General features: G+C 40.0%; 1 protein-coding gene across 2 annotated transcripts in view; it reads left to right on the forward strand.

The window, feature by feature from the left end:
* Positions 1-20,051, forward strand: part of camk1b (calcium/calmodulin-dependent protein kinase Ib) — a 34,445-nt gene extending 14,394 nt beyond the window's left edge. For both annotated transcript variants that reach the window (XM_080461092.1, XM_080461091.1), the window contains exons 3-12: positions 7,390-7,521; positions 11,498-11,572; positions 13,923-14,061; positions 14,486-14,612; positions 14,790-14,865; positions 15,017-15,129; positions 16,208-16,286; positions 16,490-16,577; positions 16,870-16,999; positions 17,134-20,051. In XM_080461092.1, the coding sequence (XP_080317218.1) occupies positions 7,390-7,521; positions 11,498-11,572; positions 13,923-14,061; positions 14,486-14,612; positions 14,790-14,865; positions 15,017-15,129; positions 16,208-16,286; positions 16,490-16,577; positions 16,870-16,999; positions 17,134-17,231 (1,057 nt within the window). In that variant the 3' untranslated portion in view covers positions 17,232-20,051. The remainder of the gene's footprint in view (positions 1-7,389; positions 7,522-11,497; positions 11,573-13,922; positions 14,062-14,485; positions 14,613-14,789; positions 14,866-15,016; positions 15,130-16,207; positions 16,287-16,489; positions 16,578-16,869; positions 17,000-17,133) is intronic.
* The last annotated feature ends 5,356 nt before the right edge of the window (positions 20,052-25,407 follow it).

Raw genomic sequence — 25,407 nt, forward strand, 5'->3', positions numbered from 1 at the left:
GAAGGAACTCGGTTTTAACTATGGAACCAACTGTGAAATCAAAACAATGAGTTGATTGTGGGCCTGAATGCACAATGTTTTTTTTTCTACTCTATGTACTAGAAATACAAAAAAAACGCATCACGCCAGTTTTCAGAAGACCCGCACATCAGCATGCATCGATTTACAGTTGTTTGAATGCCAAACTTGAAGCAAAATGAGGAAAAGTGTTCTGTTGATGCCTTTTTGTATGTGATGCACAGACTGGGTGTTTATGTGTAAACTGTTAGTAGTTCAAACATTCAGATTAATACTTGGACAAAAATGTATGTAAAGTAAGGAGGCGAGAGATGAGACGATGGTCCAGTTTCACAATAATTATCTCATTCCTTTCAGTAACCATTTCTTATGTAACTCATGTTACTCATTGCTCTTGTTTTACTATTTCATCTAATTTCATCTCTTTAATTTTGTAATGGTTAATAGATTTACTCCCAGTGAGTCACTGTGTACAGCATCCTGGGGTCACACTGAGTCAAGCTTCATGGCTAATTCTATACAGAAGGATTATTAAGATGAGTGTTATCAAAATGCAGTTATATCAGAAAGTATGTTTTGTTTTCATCTAACTAAAACGGCAAACCTGTTCCCAGTGAACCAAATGAATCTGTACTTCATTGCAGTTGTAATAAAGTATCTGGATATTCCAAAAGATTGGGAGATTATTCTACCAATACTGTACTATTAATATGGATAAAATAAAAAATGTTTTGTTATTATCAAGACAAACAGTCCAGGATATTTTTTGCCCCAGTGACTGAAATCAATTGACCTTTTTTGAGACAATCCTTAAAATCCTTTCATGTAAACTTTGTACTTAGAATGGATGGAGAGTCCTGCCAGAGATGTTAAAATTATACAAACATCCATCCATCCATCCATCCAAGCTGCTCCCAGACCAAACCAGTCTCCATCACATTAGAGCCATACGATGCTGCAGAGGCGTGTCAACCAGGACATCCTTGCAATACCCAGGGTGGAAAAAACAACCTGCAAAAAATGCTGTGAGCTCACCTCGGAGAAAATGAAAATTCCTTTTGAATTTCATTTGGACTTAGCTTTTTAATCAAACAAGTCCTAACTAATCTTTGGCCAGGGGAAGGTGAAACATGTCCGGTGGTTTATAGAATGTGGCTCATTGTACATTGTACTGTTGCTCTAAACTCCCTCACGTTTCAGGAGAGTTATCGTGGTTTCGGTTGTGCAGATCCTCACTTTTGAACGGCCCACAGAGCAAAGATGGTCTTTTTATGTTTCCGGGCCAGAATCACAGTGGGGTGTCTCTCGGCTCTGATTGGACCAGATGGTCCATCCCTATGCCTGTGTGACCTTTCCACAGTTACCATTTTCTCATCTGTTTATACACCTTCTTGACCAACTTCTCAGCAGGACAGATGGCACAATGGGTTGGAGATTGGCTTTGAAAAATATATACAACATGGTCAGTATTCCTAAAATGCTATATTATTGTAAGAGTGTTTTATTAATATCAATAGGTCAATTAGCACATGTATCAAGCATCTTTGCATTAGCATGGACACAAGTGTGACAACAGATAGTGAAAATAGGTAACAGTGTGATTAACAGTGGGTACTGAAAGGTCTCACTATTTATTCCTACAACAATCTTAAAAAAATATTTGAAAGAATATGGCAATAAATTTCAGTAAATCCAGAAAAAGAAATTGGAAAAGATGCAAGTCTTGTGATACATTTTAAAGTGTGACAAAACTTTGCTGTTATCAGTCGGTGGTGGTTGATTAGTGGACTCCTGTGATAAACGGCTGGTTTAAGCTTGCATCTACAACATTTACGTGTACATTTACATGCAATTTTATATTTTTTTAATTTTAAAATTGGTCTGAAGTACAGCGTAAAGCATCACAAAGTCATTTGTGGAGAGAGATTGGAGGCAACGTCCAGTCTGTTTTCAAAGCCGTGGGCATCCATTGAGGCAGGAGGGGATTTTGAGAAGAGACTGATCTAGTTTCATTGTTTAACAGGGTATAAAGTGAATTTGTACAAATATTTGAGCAGCTTCAGGCTCTACTCGAGTACATGCTATGAAGTGTATTTGTCTTTATATGTGTAAAGTATTTACACAGTGAATTTCTGACGATACGCCCCACTGTTTGGATAGCAGCGAGAGTGTTTTTACGAAGGGTTAAGTCTCTAAAAGCTCTGTGTGTGTGTGTGTGTGTGTGTGTGTGTGTGTGTGTGTGTGTGTGTGTGTGTGTGTGTGTGTGTGTGTGTGTGTGTGTGTGTGTGTGTGTGTGTGTGTGTGTGTGTGTGTGTGTGTTTCTGGACTCGGGTCCCATGGTGGTGATAAGAATGTCCTGTTTGGAGCAGGAACAGCTCAGTAAACAGAGTTGTTTTTTATAATCCATCTGAAACCTCCTTTGCTAAGATTAAGCTTTCAGCAAACTCACAACACTTACCCCACCCATCAAATATTCATCGCGATGATGTTCCTCATAGTTGTGGGATGGCTTTCTGCTGGGTTTCTGTCACTAGAGCATTTTGTGTCACCGCTTCCTCAAGTACTGGGTCATATGGGTCGTTTGGTTTGACATTTTTGGAGATACGGAGTCATTCTTTGGTCTGAAAGCCATTAAACATCTTGTTACATAGTGGATTGCATAACTGCCACACTGCTACATGCCACTCACACGATTATCTTCTGTTCCATACATTGTCCGAGGCACAGTTATACTGTACTGGAGTGCATTTCCAAATTATTATCTATAGAAATGCATTCGGAGGAGGGAACCTGTTATTAAGAGATAGGGAACGGGACTGATAGAAACATTTGGTTTGGCTCAGGAGAGGTGGACTCAGAATGCCAGACACAGGCGTTGTTGGAGAAACTCTTTTTATTGTTGAAAAAAAGGTAAATTCAATTCAACTTTATTTACGTAGCACCAAATACAACAAAATAATTTCAGGGCACTTTTACAGAGAAAACTCAACCATTCCACATGAGCAAGAATAAGTGACTGTGGAAAGGAAAAACTTTTGCAGAACCAGGCTCAGAGGTGGCGGCCTTCTGCTATTCCAGTTGGGGTGAGGGGATAGAAGGAGAGGAAAGGATAGGACAGACAAACAAGACAGAGATCCACTTGCTGCAGATGGATCAGGGCAGGGGGCTTCAGATCGAGAACTTCATTTTCATTGTCAGAGATCTTGCAGGGAGGGAGGGAGGGGGAGAGGGAGAGGGAGAGGGAGAGAGAGAGAGAGAGAGAGAGAGAGAAAGAGAGAGAGAGAGAGAGAGAGAGAGAGAGAGAGAGAGAGAGAGAGAGAGAGAGAGAGAGAGAGAGAGAGCATACACTATTATAGTGATTGTCCATATACATATATGGACAATTACCTCTGATTAGTAAAAGTAAGATAAGGCAATTCTAAGTCTGTTGTGGAACAGGTCCCTGCACAAAGAACAATGAGAAGAACAATGAGATTTCCTGATTTTGAAAAAGGAGGAAATGTCTCCTGTGACTTCATGAAAACAACATCCAGTAATGTTGGGTCACAAGAAATCAGAATAGAAAGATTATATTCTTTATATCCCCCATGTGCTGAACCGGTCTTGTTGGTTATATATATGTGTGTTCAAAGTTACCAGTTACTAAACTATTGCATATAGTATAAATAAAATCTACTGTGTCAAAATGATCAAAATGTGAATACAGTGTCTAATTTACTAAAGAGGGATGCTGGTGGTAGTTTGTATGGAAAGATTTTAAAACACTCACAAATGTGTTGTCAAAGTCATATTAAAGTTCTCAAATTTTCCGAGTGTTTGTGTGAACTGCTGTTTGACACTTCCCCAGAGTCCCCCGGTCTGTCAGTGCATGCATGGAGAATGTCAGTGTGGTCCTCCAGATGCTGCAGAGGAATGTGCAGCACTGACAAACTCCTCCACACAGCTGGATCTCTGCCAAAGCTAATGGCCTTCCTGTGGCAGCTTTGCTTTCTTGTTGAGATGTGGCCACAAGGCTTTACTCCCGAGACAGTTGTTAACTTGGCCAGTGCTCACTGTTAGTTTTAAGGGTAATGAAATAAGGTCATAGGCTTGTCTGTAGATTGCTCTCAATGTATTGTGAAAACCAGAAATTATAATGTGCCTTTCAAGACCTGTTTGAGGTCATTATAACATCAGATGTGTGGTCTGATAATACACAAATATACACTGGAATGAAAATATATGCTTGTTTTATGAATAATTGTAACCTGCAATCTGAAGTTGCATGCATTGATGCAATAATCTCATGCCAAAATGTGCATGACAATCAGTTGGCCTACAATATACAGTATTTGTTGAAAAAGTAATGACAGCATCGTCTGCTCAAAAGAAAAATGCATGTTTCACATGTGTCTAGGCATAATATAAAACACAATTACGGGTTTTCTTTTTATTTCTGTCCTTGACACAAATCTCAAAGCAAGGTTGAGATTCTGCTTCGTTGCAAAATGTGATGGAGGTTCCTTCAGTTATCTGGACAGCGTTTGCCTTACACAGTTGAGGGCATTGTTCATAGAGGAGCTTGCCTGTCACACAGTTTCTCTTCCTGGTGACGCTGGTATGAATGCGTGCAGTCCTCCCTTGTTTGTAAGATAAAGTATCTGTAAACCCACTGACTGGATGGCTGTGGTTCCCTTCTGCCCACACGTACAGCTATCTGAGGGCACGGAGATAGTGGCGCAAGACACGAACGTGGCTTTATTTTTAAGCAGGGGGTCATATTCCATATTCCAGTCTTAAACTGGAGTTCCAACATGCGTACTTTAGGTTCAAGGAAACTAGTGGACCATTTACACATGATGATGGTGCCGTCTTTTCATGACCAGCTTGGTTATTCTAATGCGCCTATAGACAGTTTCATAATAAACAGATGTGTTTACCATTAGTTTGTGTTATGCAAAATGCCTGCTCAGATGCAAGACCTCAGGAGGTATGCGTAGCATCTGGTAAGCAAGGTTTCCTGTAAACATGCACCCATATTGACCAGAAATGGTTTCCTAGTCAGAAAAAGTTTAACAAAGGTTTTAGCGCAATATTGAGACATTTTGAACCAACTTAAGTGATTTCCATACCCAGTATCCAAAAAGCAATTGGATGTCGAGTTACTGAATATTAATGAGTGCAGGAGGATTTATTCAAAATTTGGTGTAACTATACAGGAATAGAAAAGCCAGAAATTTGACATAAAGATAATTACGGTATATATTTCTACGTTTATATGAACAGATGAAAAGGCAACATTAAAAAATGACCATAGGCTTAAGATAAAAACTATGAAGATATGTTTTATCATTTCGTTAGGGATTTAGCAATATCACATGAAAAGGAGTGGTTTCATAGTGGATATCAGTCGTGTTTTGTTTCAGCTGTGGGCACAAGGCTGCAGACTGAATGTAGAAAAAATAATCGATGTACTTGTTCAGGACTTGGGGAGGAAACAAAAGACATTATGGATTAGTTCTGAGAGGTCGCTATGCTTTGATGAATTTTGGAAAATTAAATAATAAATACATTTTAATCGACCCACATATAAATGTCCACATTGATCCTATTGATAATTCATGAGGTAACACTGACAAAAGTGACTTCACAGTTTCTTATAATAGCAAATGAAGTTTGGTTTGTCATTTCCTCTTATGCACACATGTACACACACGCACTCACATGCACAGGGTCCCTGTGGCAGGAGCCAGGCTGACAGTGAGTGAATAGCGGAGTACACACTGGGTGGTGGAATCTCACATTTACTCTCACTTATGATCACTTTGGAGTCACCAGTTAACTGAGCAACTCCACACAAGAAGACCTGATTGGGAACAGAATTTAAGTTGTTATTCCACCTATTCCTTTGTAATCCATTCGACCAGACGAGTGACTCCGTGCTTTTGTCCTGTTACAACTGTCTTGGCCTGTTATCCAACTCACCACTTATTTACATACAAAAGTCTCACAACATCCATTTAATAGAATTTTTAAACTCCATGTGACCGGCTCTGCATTCAGTCGGCACACTCATGTTATCTGTTGACATTAAAATGTGTGCGCCATAAAAATGAATATCTGTCTCATTTCTACATGCAATGTGAGCCTGTGTGGAGGTTACTCACCAAAGACTGTCATATACAAAGAGATCCCAGAATCCAGTGTGCGCAAAGGCTTTGTGATGTTGAGTTTAGTCCATTTTAATTAGGAAATACTAAAGTTATCAATTCCCTAATCAGATTGTGCTACCAGGTATGTCTTGTCAAAATCCATTGCAGTTTTAAAAACACTTATTTAAAGTTTTTGATACCTTAAGGCCTCATCTTTTTAGGACTTTCATATTTTTCTTTCATTATGCCAAAGCTACAAAATATGTTGCTGATATGTTGCTCACAATTACAGCAATTTTGAGATCAGTGGAAGCCCACTATAGCATGGCAAGCACTTTCTGATGCAGATACAAGTGGACTCTTATCAGTGCTTTAGTCAAGTGTTTTCATTCACTTCCTCAATGAACTATTTCTCTATTCCTCTGGTTTGGGTCAAACCCTACCTCCACTTGAAACCTATACATGATGGATTTGAACTAGTCAGTGTAGAGCTTTAGGTCCTCATGGTAATTTGCAGCTTTGAGAAAATGCAGGAGGTCATATGGAATGTCTGCCTCCACTGGTAAATGGCTCATGCGGGAAAAAGGGAAAATTTTTCAGTTCTCCCGTTGATTGGATCCCGTTGGACTTTTGTTGGTAGGAAACAGAGAGAGAGAAAGGAAAGCAGATCAAGGAGTTGCTCATACAGTATATCTGCATATTACAGAGTAGAAAAGAACTGTAGACCGATAACTATTGCAGGTTGAACTGGATTTTTGTCAAAGTTATATCATGACTTTAGTTACTTTCCCGTCTGATTTCCCACACAAAATGTACACCCCCACATGAACTCTTGATATTCTGTACTGTCGCCATCCAGTTGATTGATGGGTATCTCATGAGTCATGCTACAAAACTGGACCATTTTCTGGCCAGTACCAACGTTTCTGTTCAATATTGGTGTGTCCAAATCATCCCACTTGGTTGTAGGCTCTCCAAAACTTGACTCAGCAACCAAAATACCTTATGATGAGGCCACCATCTTAAAATAAACACAATCTGGCTTCAGTAAGCCAATATTTTGACCAACTCTTATATGGTGGTTGCCGAAGCACTGCGAACGTTTGGCTAATTTAACAAAAAAAGGCTTGTGTTTCCTTTCTCTCTGTAATGTCAGTGACTTGTCTAAAGTGTCTGGCCTGCACTCGCCATGATAAATGGACTGAGGCCTGACAGACCGACCTGCGTGTTTGTGTTTCAGGGGAGCGTTCTCCGAGGTGGTCCTGGCTGAAGAGAAGAGAACTCAGAGATTGGTTGCTATCAAGTGCATCCCCAAGAAAGCTTTGGAGGGAAAAGAAAACAGCATTGAGAATGAGATAGCAGTTCTGCACAAGTGAGTACTTTGCTGTCATCAATTAAATCAAGTTTAGTAGACACTATAATAGTCTATGTTCGTCAGTAAACAATATAACATGTTGTACATTAATGTAATTCATCCTTGCATTTTATACCTGTCTGCATTGTAAATACAATCCAGCATCTGAAATACTAGCTACAAGGTTCAGGATAGTAAATTTTTCATCACTGTATCTCCATTACTGCATGTAAGTTGTATCATGTTACAAGAAATCATAGACTGTAGTAAACCACGCTGTATATTATGTATATACTATCGGAAAATGAGATATCAACATCCATCTTATACTGTGCCTCATACTGAAGTTCTCATTGGTTGTTACGCATACAATGAGGGTTTTGGACATATAATTGATATCAAACATCATACATATAATCACATTTAAAAATGACTTTTTAAATGTACAGTCATTTATATGACTTGGAAAACGATGTTTTTATCAAGTACAACTTATAGCTAATGTAATGAATGAATTGATTAAAGATAAAGTTTTATATCTTCTAATCATCTGAAATCAGCTCTTGAAAATTCCAGCGCTGTACGACTTGTTTGTGATATCATAACTATTATGTCTTCTTTTGACTACAGACGTATCAAAGTGAGAATGGTGTAATTATATGTAAGATGAAGTCATATGCAAAAGTGCCTTTATATACACAGAAACAAAAATGCATTTAGTTCGTCTTTACCTTGCTTTACTTCTGCTCGAGCTGTGATGTGTCATTATGTTAAGACTAAGGAAGTGACAATAGCTCTCTTTGTAATCGTGGCGCGGCTGAGGTGTACCTCTCTTTTAGATGCGGTGAATTAGAGACCACAGTGAAAATGGTTGATCTACTTTGGGTCCCAAGTTATTTTTAGAGCGCTTGTTGCCTGGGTTACACGAGACACACAACTCTCGCCAATATACAGTGATGATCCGTCCTGAGGTGAGGCTCGAGGAGTGGTGGGCTTCAGTTAGCAGTATGCTTACAGTTGTGACAAATTAGGCAAACCAGAGTAAACTCGGCCTGAGAACCACTCACTGAACTATGAGAAAACTAAGAGGACGGCTTTTGTTTCTCGTGTCAACATACCACCACAACCACCAAAGACCTAGACAGGATGTGGCTCTTAAACATTTAAACGACAATTGGAGAAAAGGGTGATTATTTTTTTCAAGGTGTTTTAATCAATACAGCGGAAAACAATGTGTTCAGTGTGATGTTGCTTGCTTTACAGAAAGCCACGAAAACCCCACTCAGGATGACCATCATCATATTATCTCATGTGTCCATTTGTTTTTAAAAGGAACATCAAGTTTAAAGTCATTTAGCTGCTTATTATATCCTTCCAGAGGTGGTGCAGCCCAAACTAACGCTGAAATTACAGTAAAGACTTAAATTGTCTTCAAACATCCGTCTAAATTCCCCCCCATGACTGCTCGGCTGTTTGAAGCAGTTCAGTTTAACTCCTGATTGAGGCGGCAAGGCAAAGTTATGGTAATTTGTAACTTTAGGAACGAATGATCATGCTTTTCTTGTGTTTGTTAATAAACCTTCTTTTGAAAAATCTAATTTAACCTCACCGCAGAATGACGCTGAAGATTTGCTGCAAAGTAAAGAACATGACGCAGCGGTCACATCAAACTGGTAGACGTAGAGTCATAGTGTTCACTATAGACTATCTCCATCGCCACTTCCACTGTCTCTGAGGCCAGAGCCAAACGTGCCAGCCTCACCTCTCTTTAATGACTGTTTGGTCACTCATCCATGTATCACACTTTTCCCTGCAGAGGGGGGTTATGGGTGATGGCAGGGGACACTCAGTGCATCAGTGCATTACAGGGCATCAATAATCTAATGGTGCCCATTTCATGCTTTTGAACTGAATGATAGACGAATAACTGTGCTTTAATTATAACAATATGACAGAAGTGAATGCAATATTATCTGACTGCAGATAAGAATGACGCTCATGCACTATGTTCAGCTTCTTATTTCCTGATTTGTATGTCTCTTTTTCCTCTGGCTGTTTGTTGTATTCAAATGAGATCATCTCTTTAGCGAGCGAGCAGTTGAATATTTTCTAATTTGATTTATGTTAAGACACTTATTCAAACCCAGATATTGCTGTTAAAGTCACCTGTGCATATTTCAGTCACATGAGTTTGTGTGAATTTGTCCTCTTGCTCTTACTCAGCTAAAAAGATTTAATTACAGTGGCTAAATATCATACCTGAAATATGAGCGTCAGGGGTTGAATGGATCCATTATCGCACGATGGTGAACTCAAGATAATGTGTGTATCAGACCGCAAAGTTGTATGTGACACGTTTGTAACAAAGTGCGAGGTGATGCTCACAGCATGTCATGGGATCGTGTCTTTAAAGTCAAACAGAGCAAAAAGTTGCCTTTCACACAAATGATTTGAGAAGTTAAGGCTACAATATTTAAAAAATGTTAACCCAAGATATAATAGGTTTGTTCTGTGAGTTATTGTACACATCGAAATGCATTCCAGCTCCTGGCAGTAGCAAAAACCATACATCACATGAAGCAAAAATTTACATTTTTCTGGAGACACTTCAATTAAAATCCACTTCATGGAAGTTTTTACAACACACAGGAACCATAACATCCTGTGAACATCGGACTTCATTATTAACTTCATTTATTAATTGACTGCTGGTCCGCTCTGCGCCCGTATCTCACAGCTTGAAGAAAGAATAGAATATAAAAAAAATTGGATTTCAAAGAACAAAAGATTTAATGCGATGTTTGTCAACAAAGTGTTTTGAATGAGACAACAGGGTTCACTTCAAAAAAAAGCAGGACACACTGCTAGTTTCACCCGGAAGTGAACTGTACAACCCTTTTCTGTTCATTTGTTGACTTCTGTGACCTGATGCCTGGTGAGACACATGGAAGCTGACAGGGGTCCGCAAACCACTGGCTCTAAATAGACATTTCAGCTCACTGACAATCACCATGACCAGAGTCTACCAAAGGTTTCACACTCAGCCCCCTCCCCCCCACACACACACATACACACAGCAGGAAGGAGGATTGTTTACTGCATGGTGTGGAGCCTCAGTAACAGTGTGCAATGTTTGACTTCACACTGCTTCACACGCATTTGTTTTAGTCCAGCACTCATCCTCCACAGAGTCCGTCTCTCCTTCCTCACTGAGACAAGATGAATGAAGGTGTCCATGCACTGGTGGTGCAATCTGGAGTCATTGCTGTAATCCAGTATGAGCTCAGACTGAGTTAACCACATGGCTTTGTGTTGTCTGTCCAACGAGTTGAGTTTTTTTTAATATCCCAAAGCAGAGTTGCAGTACGAAAACACAGGTGAAACAGTGCTTCAGACTGTGTGTTTCCAAGCCACTTGCTGTAATCCAGTACAGATTACCCTCTCATTAGCCACAAGTGTGGCTAGTGAGAGTGTAAAGGTCTGGGATGGATTAAAATGACACCAGTAATCCCATCAAAAGTTTACTGAACACAGACTTTGCCCATAGCGAGCGAGGATTGGCTCTTGAGCCTTACAACTCTGACTTGGGATAAGGTTTACAGAAGATGGACGGGGTGAATGTCATTTCATATGTTGTGTGGAAAATTGGCTCTTGTTGACCAAATTTGTTGTTTAGGCATTTTGAACACTTGTCAAAGGTGATACAGGTATGATAAGAGCAGGCACTGATCACACAGAGAAATACAATATCAGCCTTGATCTGGTGAGTCATTTCCTCACTTCTGTCACTGCACCCACGGGTCTCGAGGTGCAGCAGAACACAGAGTTCATCCAATTAAGGAGCTGCATGCCGCCACAAACAAGTAAGACAATGTGAGCAGCCCAGCGCTTTCAGGCCTCAGCTATGGATTCCCTGTTTTTTTTATGAAGCAATCCCACAAGTATTCATGTGAAAATATTCAACGGCTTTCTTCCTTTTTGTCTCTCCTCACAGGATTAAACACGCAAACATTGTCTCTCTGGAAGAGATATTTGAGAGTAAATCGCATCTCTACCTTGTCATGCAACTGTGAGTATTCACACGTGTGTGGGGTTGTGCGACACCTTGTGTGATGTTATATGCGTTATTTCCCACACATTGCTTGTCTAATGCCATTAGTTGCACTGTGCAACACACACACACACACACACACACACACACACACACACACACACACACACACACACACACACACACACACACACCGCAGTCGGGGGGTTTGCCCCCACACCGGCGGACTGTCAGTGTCCCACCCATTCTTACTGATATGATGTCGGAGAGAGGAATAGAAAGGACAGACTGAGATCAAGAGGGCTAATAGCTGAGAGGCTGAAGAAATGTAAATCATTAGCACATTAATCACAGACGAATCATAGGAACGAAAGACCTTGAAATCCATATTGTGTTCCTCCTGACTCATACTGGCTCGCTGTTTTGTGTGACGCTTTCCGCTGAAGCAGAGCAACAAAGTTTTTACCTCAGCCTGAGGACATCAAGCAAATGTTGCAAGGAGATCTAAAGATGTTCAGAGCAAAACGCACACATGAGGGAACTAAAAGCATGGAGGCAAGGTGATGCAGGGGACACTGAGTTCTTTGGAGACATACATCATCTCAGTTGCACCGTGTTTGTAAAGCAACTTAAGAAATTAACTAATCCCCCACATCTGATGTCTTTTGATATTGTTCTCTTTAGTTTTAACATTTTAAGTGGGCAGGAACAAACTACATGTAGATGAAGTGGAAAAATATAATTCTTGTGAATTTGATCTCGGTTATGTTTCATCACAACTCACACAAACTGATATTCCTTATTTACAATCACCCAACTTACATGAAAACATATACCTAGTCCCACGAACACCAAGACCACCCAAGCATAAAAACAACAAATATAAACATCATGGTTCCTGATCGTGCCTCACTAACCCCACAAACCTTCATAAAGCTATTGCAGTCCTGGGTGTCCTTGTGAAGTATTTGTAACATGCTTTGGGCCAACACAACAAAAAATAAATCTCAACTGCATCATGACATAACGGGCCCTTTTTTAGGTCGACTTGTTTGAGTTCATGTCTCGCCAAATGCAATGTAGCAACAGCTTGCCATGCCCTCCTCCTTGGGCGGGTAAACTGAAGCAAAGGAAGTGTGGATGTCCTCATGGCAACCACCAAAAATATGGCTGCAGGAGGGATACAAAAACAGGGGGGCAGCCCCACATGTTTGACCCGAGTCAGACTCAGAACTGGGAGATGCTTTAATACACAAACATACAGAAAATGCTGTTTACATAATACAAATGAAAAGATAGCAGCAGGTTCCTTTGCTGGAACATTAGTTTTATATTAGCATCATGGAGAAACTTTACTAATAAGCAAGAAGAGCCTGGGTGACACATATACAGACACATATTGGTCTTTACAGGTGAAACAGCTTTATTTTTCCTCAGTTCAGAGTACAGTATCAAAATACCAAAATAGAGTAAAAGTTTACTTCTGGTGAGGCTGGAGATATTCCGCTGAGTGGTGCGTGTAGTGCAAACTGTCCTAACTATTATGTAACGGCCGGGCAGTGTGAAATTCCACATACATTTGTTTCAGCAGCCCACAAATACTGGTTTTGTTATATATTCAGAGTCTTCCAAAAAGTTTAAATGATTTCAAAAAAGATCTCCTGTAACTCCTTAACAGAACAATTTGTTAAAAAAAACCACATGGAATCTATAACTTAAATCCATCAGACTCATTTGTAGCATTTTCATATACATACTAGACTCCCAGCAGCACTCGTTTCAGTGTTTAGCAAAAGTATTTCAATTTGTTGTACTTTCAGGATTTCAGTTGGATTAAAACATAATGGTTATAAATGGACCGAGTGCGAACATGACTCCACCTTTAACGATTGATCTCTCTCTCGCTCTCGCTCTCGCTCTCGCTCTCGCTCTCGCTCTCTCTCTCGCTCTCTCTCTCTCTCTCTCTCTCTCTCTCTCTCTCTCTGGCTCTCCCCCCAGTAGTAGAGCAAAGTCTCCCTCTAGTGGTCTTTATCAGACACACGTCACCAGCCTGAACTGTTCAGACCAAACATACTCATATTTTTCTACATCTGATCATAAATGTGCAACCGATCTAGAAATAACAACCTCATCCAGAATATTATACCCTTTATTCCCCGATTTCAACTACTTAGGAAACTTCTGTGAATCCTGCCTTTGTATTTGCCACGTTTGTTTCCTTGTGTCCTTTTCTTAAATTTAGATTTCCTAAAACTTCTCTTCTGTAGTTCCTGTATTTCTTTCAATTGTACATTTCTTTGCGTTTCAAATCTTTTCAATGATTCTCACAGCTTTCTTCGGAAATTGACAAGTTCGTTTCTTGGTTTAGGGTGTCTGGTGGGGAACTTTTCGATCGTATCATTGAGAAGGGCTTCTACACAGAGAAAGATGCCAGTAAGCTTATTCAGCAGATCCTGGATGCTGTTAAATACCTCCATGACATGGGAATTGTGCATCGTGACCTCAAGGTGAGCCCGCATCTGAATTGTCTCATTTAATTCAGCATATGTCACTGAATATGTCAAACATTATTTGGGTATTTACAACAGTTGAATTGTGGTGGCACATTTTATGCTTTATATTTAGTTTTTATAAACCCTGCTATAAGATGACAAAAAGGTTTGTGTTCGTCTGAAAACATTCTGTTTGCTTGTCTGAAGATAACAGTAAGTACAGTTGTATAATAGTAAACAAAAGCAAAGGTGTATTAGTGTTGCTTTTATAATCCTGTCTTCATAAGCAAATAATCTCTTTAGGGGGATTATCAACTGTGTGTCCATGTTGTGACCGTGGAGTTGTGTTTGCATCCGTGTGTTCAGGGGGGACTTTTTAAGATGTTTGTGTGCTCATTGTTCACGTCGCTTGTCTTTCGTTTGTCTCTCTGAATCGCAGCCCGAGAATCTGCTGTACTACAGCATGGACGAAGACTCCAAAATCATGATCAGTGACTTTGGGCTGTCTAAAATTGAGGGTTCTGGCAGTGTGATGTCGACTGCCTGTGGGACGCCAGGATATGTTGGTAAAGATGTAATCCTAACGTTTCACATTTACATACCATTTGCATAGCAGGCAAAGCAGATCATTAGTGGTGGGCCAGTAGAGGTAGATTCATCACTCAGTGAAACAAGTGTAAATGTGATGAGCTTGTGTATTCTATATCAAGCTGTGTAACTGTTTTCATTTTCTCCTCTTGAAGCTCCTGAGGTTTTGGCTCAGAAACCCTACAGTAAAGCAGTGGACTGCTGGTCTATTGGTGTCATAGCGTACATTCTGTGAGTACACTTTGTGAGCCTCACACAAGACGGGTTCATTTCACTCTTAGAAATGGATGCAAGAAGACATTCTGTTGGATCCGACCTGAGCAGAAAGAACATCAATACGACAGTGGAGAAACCTTCAACAGCCTTCTGCTCTGTGTCTCAGGTTGTGCGGTTACCCACCGTTCTACGACGAGAATGATGCCAAACTATTTGAACAGATCCTGAAAGCAGAGTACGAGTTTGATTCTCCTTACTGGGATGACATCTCGGACTCAGGTACAGCACATATTTACCGAAAGCTCATCAAAAGGTTTCTTCGTCAGACTGTAAATATCACTAAAGAAGCAACACCTGAAACATATCAATCAAATACTTCTCCAGCATCGTTTAACGACAGAGTGAACACACTCTTGACAGGTACTCCTTCTTATAAACCTTTTTCTGACACAACCGCAGAAAAACTTGTACAATTCAGCTCGGTGCAGGTATTAAAGTCCAGTACATGAATGGCCACCATAGAGACAAAGATATCGAAGGGATTAAAGAAAAGGTAAAACCAAAGATAAGCACAGTCATAAACTCAATGTAGTGTACAGTACAGTACAGTACAAGGCTGGGAGGAAGGAAGAGATGAAACACAGTGAGAAACTTCACCAAAATCAGAGAAGTGAAAGAGCAGGAGACCTTGTATGGACAAAGAGCGTCCCGAGGAGCCAGGAAGGACACAGACGTGCAGAAACAGGAACCATTCTAAAATGTCCTACATTGGCAAAAAAGACAGAAAAACAAGTTCAAGATGAAAAAAAAAAAAAAAAAAAGTCATTGTTTTAACAGTAATACAAGTCAGAAATGGCAACGTAGCTCATAACGCTCAAAAGTCCTGAGTTCAAAGCTGAACCATAACCCGGCGCCTCGACACGTTTCAAGATCATTGAAACCAGGCAGCCAGAACTTGTTTGTACTCACTCACCTACCTGGCATCTCTCGCCTTGAACAAATCCTCAGGACAAGACCGAGTCCGTCTCTCCACTGTTGAAGCAGAAACGTTTTTTGTTTTTTTTAAGTTTTCTAGGTCGGTAAACGTTCTGTTAGTTCAACTCGCAGGTGTTTTACTCACAAGCCAGAGCAATGATCGTCTGTCGGTTTTCCTTCCAGTCTTGGCTAAGACTTGACAGAGTGACTGTTTTCCAGTAAAGACCTCTCCAACTTCCCAAACAAATTATGGAATCATTGCATTGGCCAGTGTTCAGGCATGTGGCATACTCGCTTTCCAAGCAGGGTATACTTATAAGATGACAACAAAATTATGTGCAGCTGAGGATTTTTGTGTTTTCTCTTTTTTTTTTCATTCCAGCAAAAGACTTTATCGTGCATCTGATGGAGAAAGACCCAAACGGCCGCTACACCTGTGACCAGGCTCTGCAGCACCCGTGGTACGGCTCCTGTACTCGTCTGTCAGGATTACAAAGACGTCTGTTGTCTAAAAAAAAACACCTCAATACTTGAGCTCTTATTTAAAGACTGTCCCTATGACTGTTTTATTTTAGGCAACTGTAACTGTGTTTGTACAAGAATTATTTTCGCCCATTATGCAAACGTACGCTCGCTCACAGATGTTTTCCGTTCCCTCTGTCAGGATTGCTGGAGATACTGCCCTGGAGAAGAACATTCACGAGTCTGTCAGTGCTCAGATCAAGAAAAATTTTGCAAAGAGCAAGTGGAAGGTAACTCGTCCAGATTTATCTCGGATACGTAATACATGGTGGATGCTTCGTCTCCCTGTACGGTGATGGAGTACAGCTGAGTTACAAGACGGGCTTTAGTCTGGACTTCAGGACGGACTCTGCTGTCCGCTTTTGCCTGTTTGCTTTCCTTGAATGAAGATTGTTTGAATTGGTGTAAGCTTTACAGATGTCATATGAGCACAGGTCTTATGGGTATTTTACATTAGTTGAACATAAATTAGGTTGGACCGCTCCCGACGAACTCTTGGATCTGTGTCTTTTTCCTCCACAGCAAGCATTCAACGCCACAGCAGTAGTTCGTCACATGAGACGCCTGCAGCTGAGCACTGGTCAAGAAGGACCCAACCCCACCCTGCCCAGTCCATGTCGGAGTCACCTGCTGATGCCAGGAGAAGACGCAGGTGCGACTTCATCTCACCCATGCAGTTATTAAGACTGTACATAGAGCAGTGGGGTTTCTTGTGCAGCACATCTTAGCTTTTTGGTTTCAATGTCAAAGAAAAGTCTCACTAAGTACCTGCTTCCTTATTTCCAGAGGCCTGCTGTGAGGGGGGGTGCTCCCAGAACGTTGATGGAGGAGCAGATCATCTGTCCAACTGTACTTACCGCTGCCATCCCACCAGTAGGGTGTGATGCCGACCTGCTCCATTCGCCCGTTCAATCAGTCCCAAGTCACTTTCCAATTTTAACCCTGTTTGGTGGAAGCAGAGGCACCGTCTCTCCCCTTATCTGGTTAGGAATACAGCGTCATTCCAACCTCTCGCCTGCAGGGGGAGCGAGCATGTCCAGCCTGAGAAGGAAGACATAAAATGGGCGAGGAGGAGGAGGAGGAGGAGGAGGAGGAGGAAGATGAAGACTTGATAATGATAATGATGTTAATGGATGTACTAGAGCAGATCATTTTTGGGAAGAGTAAAATATAGAGTAAAGGATACAGAGGGGGGAGGAAACGACAGCCTCCTCCACCAGCGTGTCTGGGGAATTGTGTTTGCCGAAGCAGGACAGAGCTTGTTGGACACTGTTTTTATTACAGATTTTTTTTTCTTCTTTTTTTTTAATTCAATTTGTCTTTTTGTTTTATTGTTTTGTATATTTTGTGTTGTCTTTCTGCCTCCTACTGTTCTACATTGGCGAGAAATCCTAGAAGAAATATCAGCATGGCCAGGAGAGAACTTCCCAATGCATGTTAGTTATCTTTAAAAGCAAACTGTTGCAAGATTTGCAGCATCAAAGTATGATGCAAACCAAGCGTCAGATCAACAGAGCATTTTGCTGTGTTGCAGTATTTGAAGCAAAGCATAGAATAGTCCTACGATTAGAGATATTCGATGTCTTTCAGGCATGTTTTTAGACAATCAGCAACAGAGTAGTTTATGCAAAGAGAACTTTATATATCTTTATATATCTACTATGTAGCCGTTGTATTTCCATGCAGCAGTTTCGCTTTTTCCAAGGAAAAGGCTTCTAATTTCCCTTTTTTTGTTTAAACCCCAAACCTCTCAAACTACTTAAGCACAGGGATTTATCTTTCTCTAAGGTGCCTTTAGGATTTACAGAATGATGGGTTTTTTTGGTGATGGGTAGCATCTAAACTGTGTGTTCTTGCAGAGTCATTGCAACACAAACTTCATTGCGTGTATGTGTCTCATGTTCAGGTCAAATGACTGACTTTCTCTGAGTCGTTTGGCTCGTACTCTCAGACTGACGACACAAAAAGTCATTTTGTTCAGCACAAACTAAAATGAAAATAGCATTAATGTCAGAATGAAAATTGGTTAATCAAAACTTTTTTTGTCGGTCAAAGATACGTTTCAGTGTGTGTAGACTTCCTTCAGTCTAGCTGAGTCAGAATCAATTATGTTTGGGGATGAATTTAAAATTCCAATTGTCTCCACATACTGTACTGCTACAGTCCCTTTGTATCTCCATGCATATTTCCCACAATTGCATCACGTAAAAAAAAAAAATCTGATTGATCACGGCCTCAAAACAGTTATTTTAACACACACCCAGCTACCTTTAAAAGCAGCAGTGTTGATCCTTTATTCGGCTTTTCCATCCCCAAAAATGACATTGCACATTTTTTTCATTTGTTTATTCACATTGCTGCTTACCGTTTTTGGATTGATTACCGAGGAGCTTCAGGAAAATGTCTTTTAAATGACCCGTGCTTTATTCTCTGGGAGCTATTAACAGTGATACACAACTCTGAAAAGATGGTGCAGGTGAGCGTATTCTACCAACGCAAACTTCACTCAGCCGCTCATCGTTTTGTTCTATGGTTGGAATAATACAATTTCCCATGTAAGCTGTTCATTTTCTCTCTGACACGTTAATAGTACTGATATAATCTGGTGCTTGGTTATGTACGTTTGCATGACGTGGCTTGAAAATTGTGGCATTCTTTTTACATTGTGATCAAGTTGCAGGTGCCAGGAGATGGGTGCTGGTAAAATTAAATTATATCTCAGAGGTTTTCTTTAAGAAGAAAAAAAAAATAAATCCTGTCATGTAGACAGGGAAAGAGCTAGAGATGTTGTAACCGTGGTGCAGCGGGTGAAGCAAGGTTAATGTGCAGCTACAAGGAGTTACTTTGGGCTTTGCTTTGCAGTTCTTTTCTGGGTAGGCATTCAGGTGTATATGGACAGTGGACGCAACTGGTGAATTCAAACTGCATGTAAAGCATATTCCAAGATGAGTCGTTTCTTTAAGATTATTATAAAGTGATCACGTATTTCTAAATACCGTAATAAATATCAATGATAGAGGACTCACCTGTCGTCAGCAGATCCCCTTCTTTTAAAACAATTTGGCTTCTTGCACTTTTATAACCCAATACAACGTACTGCGGGGCCTTATGTAGATCAATACGGTCCATACGAAAGACGGTCGGAAGCAATTAGTTGTCACAAAAATACAAGCAGAGGAATTATTATTGTTATTATTATTATTCACTGCTTTGAAACAAATGAATATAAAATCCTAACCATATCCCAGTACCCGACCTCTCACCCCCTACACAGTAAAACAACAGGGGTCCTCCTAGAGAGTTAGAGGCCATGTTGACCTTTCCCTCAAAGGTCCTTTTAGTGTAAAACGTCTCAATATTTGAAGTGATCATTTACATGGTAAATTAATCAATTCAGTATGTTACAGTCTTTACATTGCACCTACATTAAAAAAAAAAGGTGTTTTTCCTTCGAATTGATCGCTCATTACCTGCTTATAGAAAAAGATTTACATGTGGTAAGATTTATTGTACAAATGAGTATTTGCACCATAAATATGTTGCCTTCTAATAAATGCTATTTTGGGCTACAGTATACAGTATAAACAGATGCAATGCATCGTGGGTTTTTTGAAAAGTGAATTTTACTCCATGTGAAAGCTGGTAACTTGTGCTTGGAGCATATTTGTAAGTGAAACATACATTAAAACCCCTGTCTATGCATCACACTTGTGTCTGCATTCATTTGTGGAAAGAAAAGAAGATATCTATGCGGCTCATACGAGCCCACTTCTTTATGAATATCATTAAAGGTATTTTATTTTATCTATTTATTAATTGACTTGCGTACTTATTGTCACATCAGTGATAGATTCTAGTGAACTGTGATACCACTGATCTCCTCTCTGATATCGAGTTAAACTAGCCAGTATCATGAAACCAATACTTTGAACAGAAGCATAATGTTTGAGGGTAATTTAGTTACACAAGGGAGTTAAAGGTATTTCTTCGAAAACTACCAATGCAATCGGTATCCTTTCGTATTCTTTATCTAAGCTCTAAACATGACTTAGCTGTCAGGTATAATATCATGATGATCTTCATCCCCAGCATGTTTGAGACATTTATAAAACGGTGTCAGAATCATTAACCATATATGGAAGAAGATGTTGTCATGCCAACGAGCAGGAAACAGGACAAAAATAATGGAAAAACTTTCAGATTCTATAAGAAATATATAGCTGATCAAATCAACCACATTGCTAAATAATGATATTTTTTCCTCCAGGATGGACTCAATAACAGACACGTGATATTGGAAGTATTGAAATGTTGCTATTGACCTCCACAGAACTAATGTAGTATCTAAAGAAGGAAAAGAAAAGAAAATGTGTGACGAGTATGACTCATGGGGTTATCTATAAGGAGCCACACACCTGACTTCCTCTGTCAAAGCCTCTAACGGGCATGCTTCCAATAATGAACATCTTTTAATTGAAGTCTGACATCAACAAAAATGTTCCTCTTGGCATGAGACTGTACACAAGATCTTAGAGTTAATGCTGTGGCTTTACCTCTCAGAGGGACATAATATCTCAGTAAATCAGTAATCCACTTTGACAATGGACAAGAATAACCTTACTTCTGTATTTACTGCAAAATAAAACAAAAGGGATGGCAGGTAAATTAACTTCAGTTTACTTACAGACATTATTTATCCTATTACAGCTCACATGGGGTTTGTTTAAATCTCTTCTCCTATTTCTAACTTATTTCTTCACATTTTACTGTTTATCATCGTCAGTTCAAATGTGAACCGTTTATGGTTTTGCAGGAAACAACTTGACACTCAATGTATTTTCAGTAACAGTGCATGATAAACTGTGATGCCCTGCAGAGTCCCTTGAAAGAAACAAATGTTTTAATGACACTGACCACTGTCAGAAGAAGTGAGTGTGTGTTTCAGGCTTCATGATGGAGCTTCTTCTTAACAGGATTTAAGTGAACCGGTAACAAAGCTGTACATGAAACACTAAATTCAGTCATTTTCTGAATCACAGTGTTCTGTTGATCTGTTTGAAGAAGTCAAATTTGAATTCTGAATTTATAAAGACAGGGACATAGTCACAAAAACATTTCCCATGTGTAATAACATCTCCAAAAGGATAAAGTGGAGAAAATTGCCCAAATGGACAAAAGTGTCCATAATGATGCTTGAGGGTGAACATTGGGTTTCCAGTGGCGTGAAGCTTCGTGACAGCAGGACTCCATGTTACCGTCACCCAGCGCTTCTTAGAAAATCACACACTGTCAGGACAAATCCATTTTTTGGCTTTCTTCTTACTCTTCTATTGCACCAACTAGTAAAAATGCATTTTGAATGAAGCAAAGCTGCAGTCGGCTCACTTCTTTTTTTTGGGGGGGGGGGGGGGGGGGGGGGGGGGCTTTCTTTTCTTAACGTAATATTACATTAAGAGTGGTGCTTTTTTTCAATGGTAAAATTCTGCAACAGTTGAGCTCATAAAATAGTTTTGTGGCTGGAGCGGTTTGTCATGAATGTTAATTTCATAGTCTGCTACTCGAAGCCACTCTCATCCTCTCCAAAGAATGCCGGGTAATTGAGGTTTCTGGTTTGGCGGCCGCAGCGTTGTGTTGGAGGAGAGCAAAAAGTGAAAGGGAGCCTGGTGGTCGACCTCATTCAGCAGACAGAGTGAAAATGTTGTGGTCAAACCAGGAACAAGGAACTGATTCAAAATAATGGGAAAGAAATTGCCTGCATCACAATGTGGATGTGCCGAAAGATGGAGACTATGTTTAGATGTAAACGAGTGGAAAAAGTGGGGTTAAACCTGACAACCACAGTAAGAACTATGAAGCAAGGATGGTACCTTCAGACAGCAGGCACATCGTTATGAAACACATCTCACAATTCCTGGGTCGGGTTTAAATCCAAAACAAAGGCAGAAGCCCTCTGATGAAGATTGTGCTTGTTTACATTCTCCTCCCAGCATGTTGCTGCTGCCCATGCTTGTATGGAATGTGATGCAGAGACTTCAGGGACAGACACGAACCAAAAGTGAACAACACTCCTACTTTTGGAAGTTGATTTATCTGTGCGGTGGTGGTCATTTTACAACTTTTACAAGTAAAAAAAACTGCTGATGAAGTCTCTAAAGATGTATAAAGCGGCTGTCAGCGAGGTCCAAAATAACAAACACACCTGCTGTGAAAGCAAAATAATAAGTTCCTTCAGAAATCCATGAACTTGTGAACACTATAAAAACTGCTTTAAACCAACAGATAGGGATACGTTTTATGTTTGTACCAACTGATGATATGGTATCAAGATCGTTCAGACGGAATATTAACTTGTTTTGAAGCTTCAGCTGCATACACTATATTTGGTAAATATATTGTTTGCAGCCTCTTTTCACCACATTATCATCATGCAGCCAGACAAAGCGCAGCTGACATGAACATTATCAATGTTTTGGCCAAGTTTTATTATAATATACATAAGAAGTGGGAAAATATAATATCCTGCTGTGGCTGAATCTTCCAAATAAGAAGAGATAAAATCATCAAAGTCATTACAATGTCACGGTAAAAATCCACGACTGAGTTAGTCTTTAAACTGAAAAAGAGGTGTAACGTGAAAGCGAATAACTTGAGGTAAGAGGATGCAGCAAAGTCAACACAAATGTGTTCTGTACTTGGTGTTTGAATGTGATGCTAAGAATGTCTTCTTATGCCAGAAAATAACACGAAAAGGACCAATGAGACTCCTTGCAGGTGAGCATGCGCGCAAGAATTAGAAGTGTTGCTTTATGGTTGGATATTATTGACTTGTTGGGTTGCTTGTGCATGTGTAGATGTTTCAGTACAACTATGACTGTCTTCACGGTATAGGAGTGCAAATCAAAGCAGATGACGGTGAATAACTAGAACGGGCACTCGGTAGAGCCCATACCTTCATCAGTGCCACATATGTTTGTGAAACCGAGTTCGCATTGCTGGCATAGTGATGCTGACTAGATAGGTCAGGGAGCTACATCACTGTGTGAGACATGACTTGTCCCTATGAAAATGGCTCAGCTACCAGGTTACGGAGAGGCTGCAAGGCTTTCTGGGAGATGTACTAGTTCTTTTATTACGAGAAAATTAAGGAAATTTAGTGTGATGAGCTGAAAGGCGATGGATGGGACATTTTTTTGCAGTTGTTTGGGGATTTATTCAGAAACCGTTAACATCCCAAAATCTAATCGATTTGTCCTTAAATTATGACAAATCATCATGCAAATCGGGAGTTTTTGCAAAAGTTGATAACATAAATACATACATACATACATACATACATACATACATACATACATACATACATACATACATACATACATACATACATACATACATACATACATACATACATACATACATACATACATACATACATACATACATACATACATACCATTAACAAATATGTAACCTTCTTCTTCAATGGCCACACAGCTTTAGTTGGTGAAGTTAACTCGCTATGAAAGTGAAACTGGTGCATGGAAAAGACTTTATGAACCAAATGAGGCTGAGCTCACTAAAGATGATGTTAATATCTACCGAGGTCTCACTAAAGGTGGCAGATTTCCTCTAGAATCATTATGTGGTCTGTCCACTTTTGTCAATGCCACATTATAGATAATAATGCTGCATTGTTTGGTACTTTAGATAACATACGAATCATTCGACTGTATTCTCGGTCCCATTTTATATTAATTCGACTGAGGCACTCAAAGAAAAATTAAGGATTCTTAATCTCAGTAGAGTTTGTGAATAAGCAACATTTCATAGTAAACAATTTTGTAACTCAGAGCTTTCCAAGGTAGTTGACAAACTAGAAGTACTATGTGTACACTTATCAGGCATATAAAACGTGTATGTGATTTTAAACCACAACAGCTCCCAAAGAGGTCGACCAACACTTGGCACTCTCATCCAAGGTGACCTCCTGCTTCTGGTGTAAAGTTATACTCCAGCAATCATGGAGATCTCTGATGATACTGATAACATTGTGAGTCTGTGAAGCAGGGTTGAGTGAGAAGTCGCTCGCAAATCAAAAACTGTATATTTATGAAAATGTCTCATTAGTCAAGGTGAGCTGTGTCACCCTCTGTAGGTCAACGTGTTGAGTTAATGTTTGAAAGTAACACACACACACACACACACACACACACACACACACACACACACACACACACACACACACACACACACACACACACACACACACACACACACACACACACACACACACACACGTCTGTCAGCAGGACTTTATTGTACTAATATCTGTCAGTGCTCTCAGGATTTTTTGTGCCCACTACATCCACTCTGTCCATCAACAGTTGAAGTCATTGTTTAAGCTGTTCACTATTTTTCCCACTCTTTTCCTGTTAAAGAAAAATGCAAATATTACCTGGTGACTCAGTTCCTTTGTGGGGCCATTCGGGAAAAGAAAACAAGGGGATGGAAAATACGCTCTGAAACATGATAAATTATGGGGGGAAAAATCCTAGTTTGTTACATTTGTAACTTTTCACATGAGTCAGACCACAAATCCAAATAATTAGTTCTGAAGCATAATGTTGAACTCTGTGACCAATGATGGATCATAAAATGACTGATATACAATGTGTATGTTCATCGGTTAGACGTTTTCCAGTCTGAAAGTTACATGTGTGCATAAGTTATATGGCTGCACAGAAAGAAACGGAAATTCAGCAATCCTTCTTTCTTCTAGTCTCTGGAGTCGCCATGGTGATACGGACTAAAAAGAAGCCCAGGCTGTTACTGACAACATCGCCCAGCTTGCTGTGTTGGATTCTGAGCTGCTCCCAGGTTAACTGATGGAGTTCATTTCTTTAGGGGATCCCGGGCTGACATCCAGGCCTTGTCATTACTGGTGAGGTCCTGCACATCCACCATGGGAAGCAACTTAGAAGGCGTCCTAATCTTCTTCTCAGTGGGAAAGGACAGCTACTCTGCTGTGACTTTCTCTGGGATGGCTGAAATCCTCACTGTGTT

This window comes from Lipophrys pholis, assembly GCF_963383615.2.
Source record: "Lipophrys pholis genome assembly, chromosome: 4".
Lineage (NCBI taxonomy): Eukaryota > Metazoa > Chordata > Actinopteri > Blenniiformes > Blenniidae > Lipophrys > Lipophrys pholis.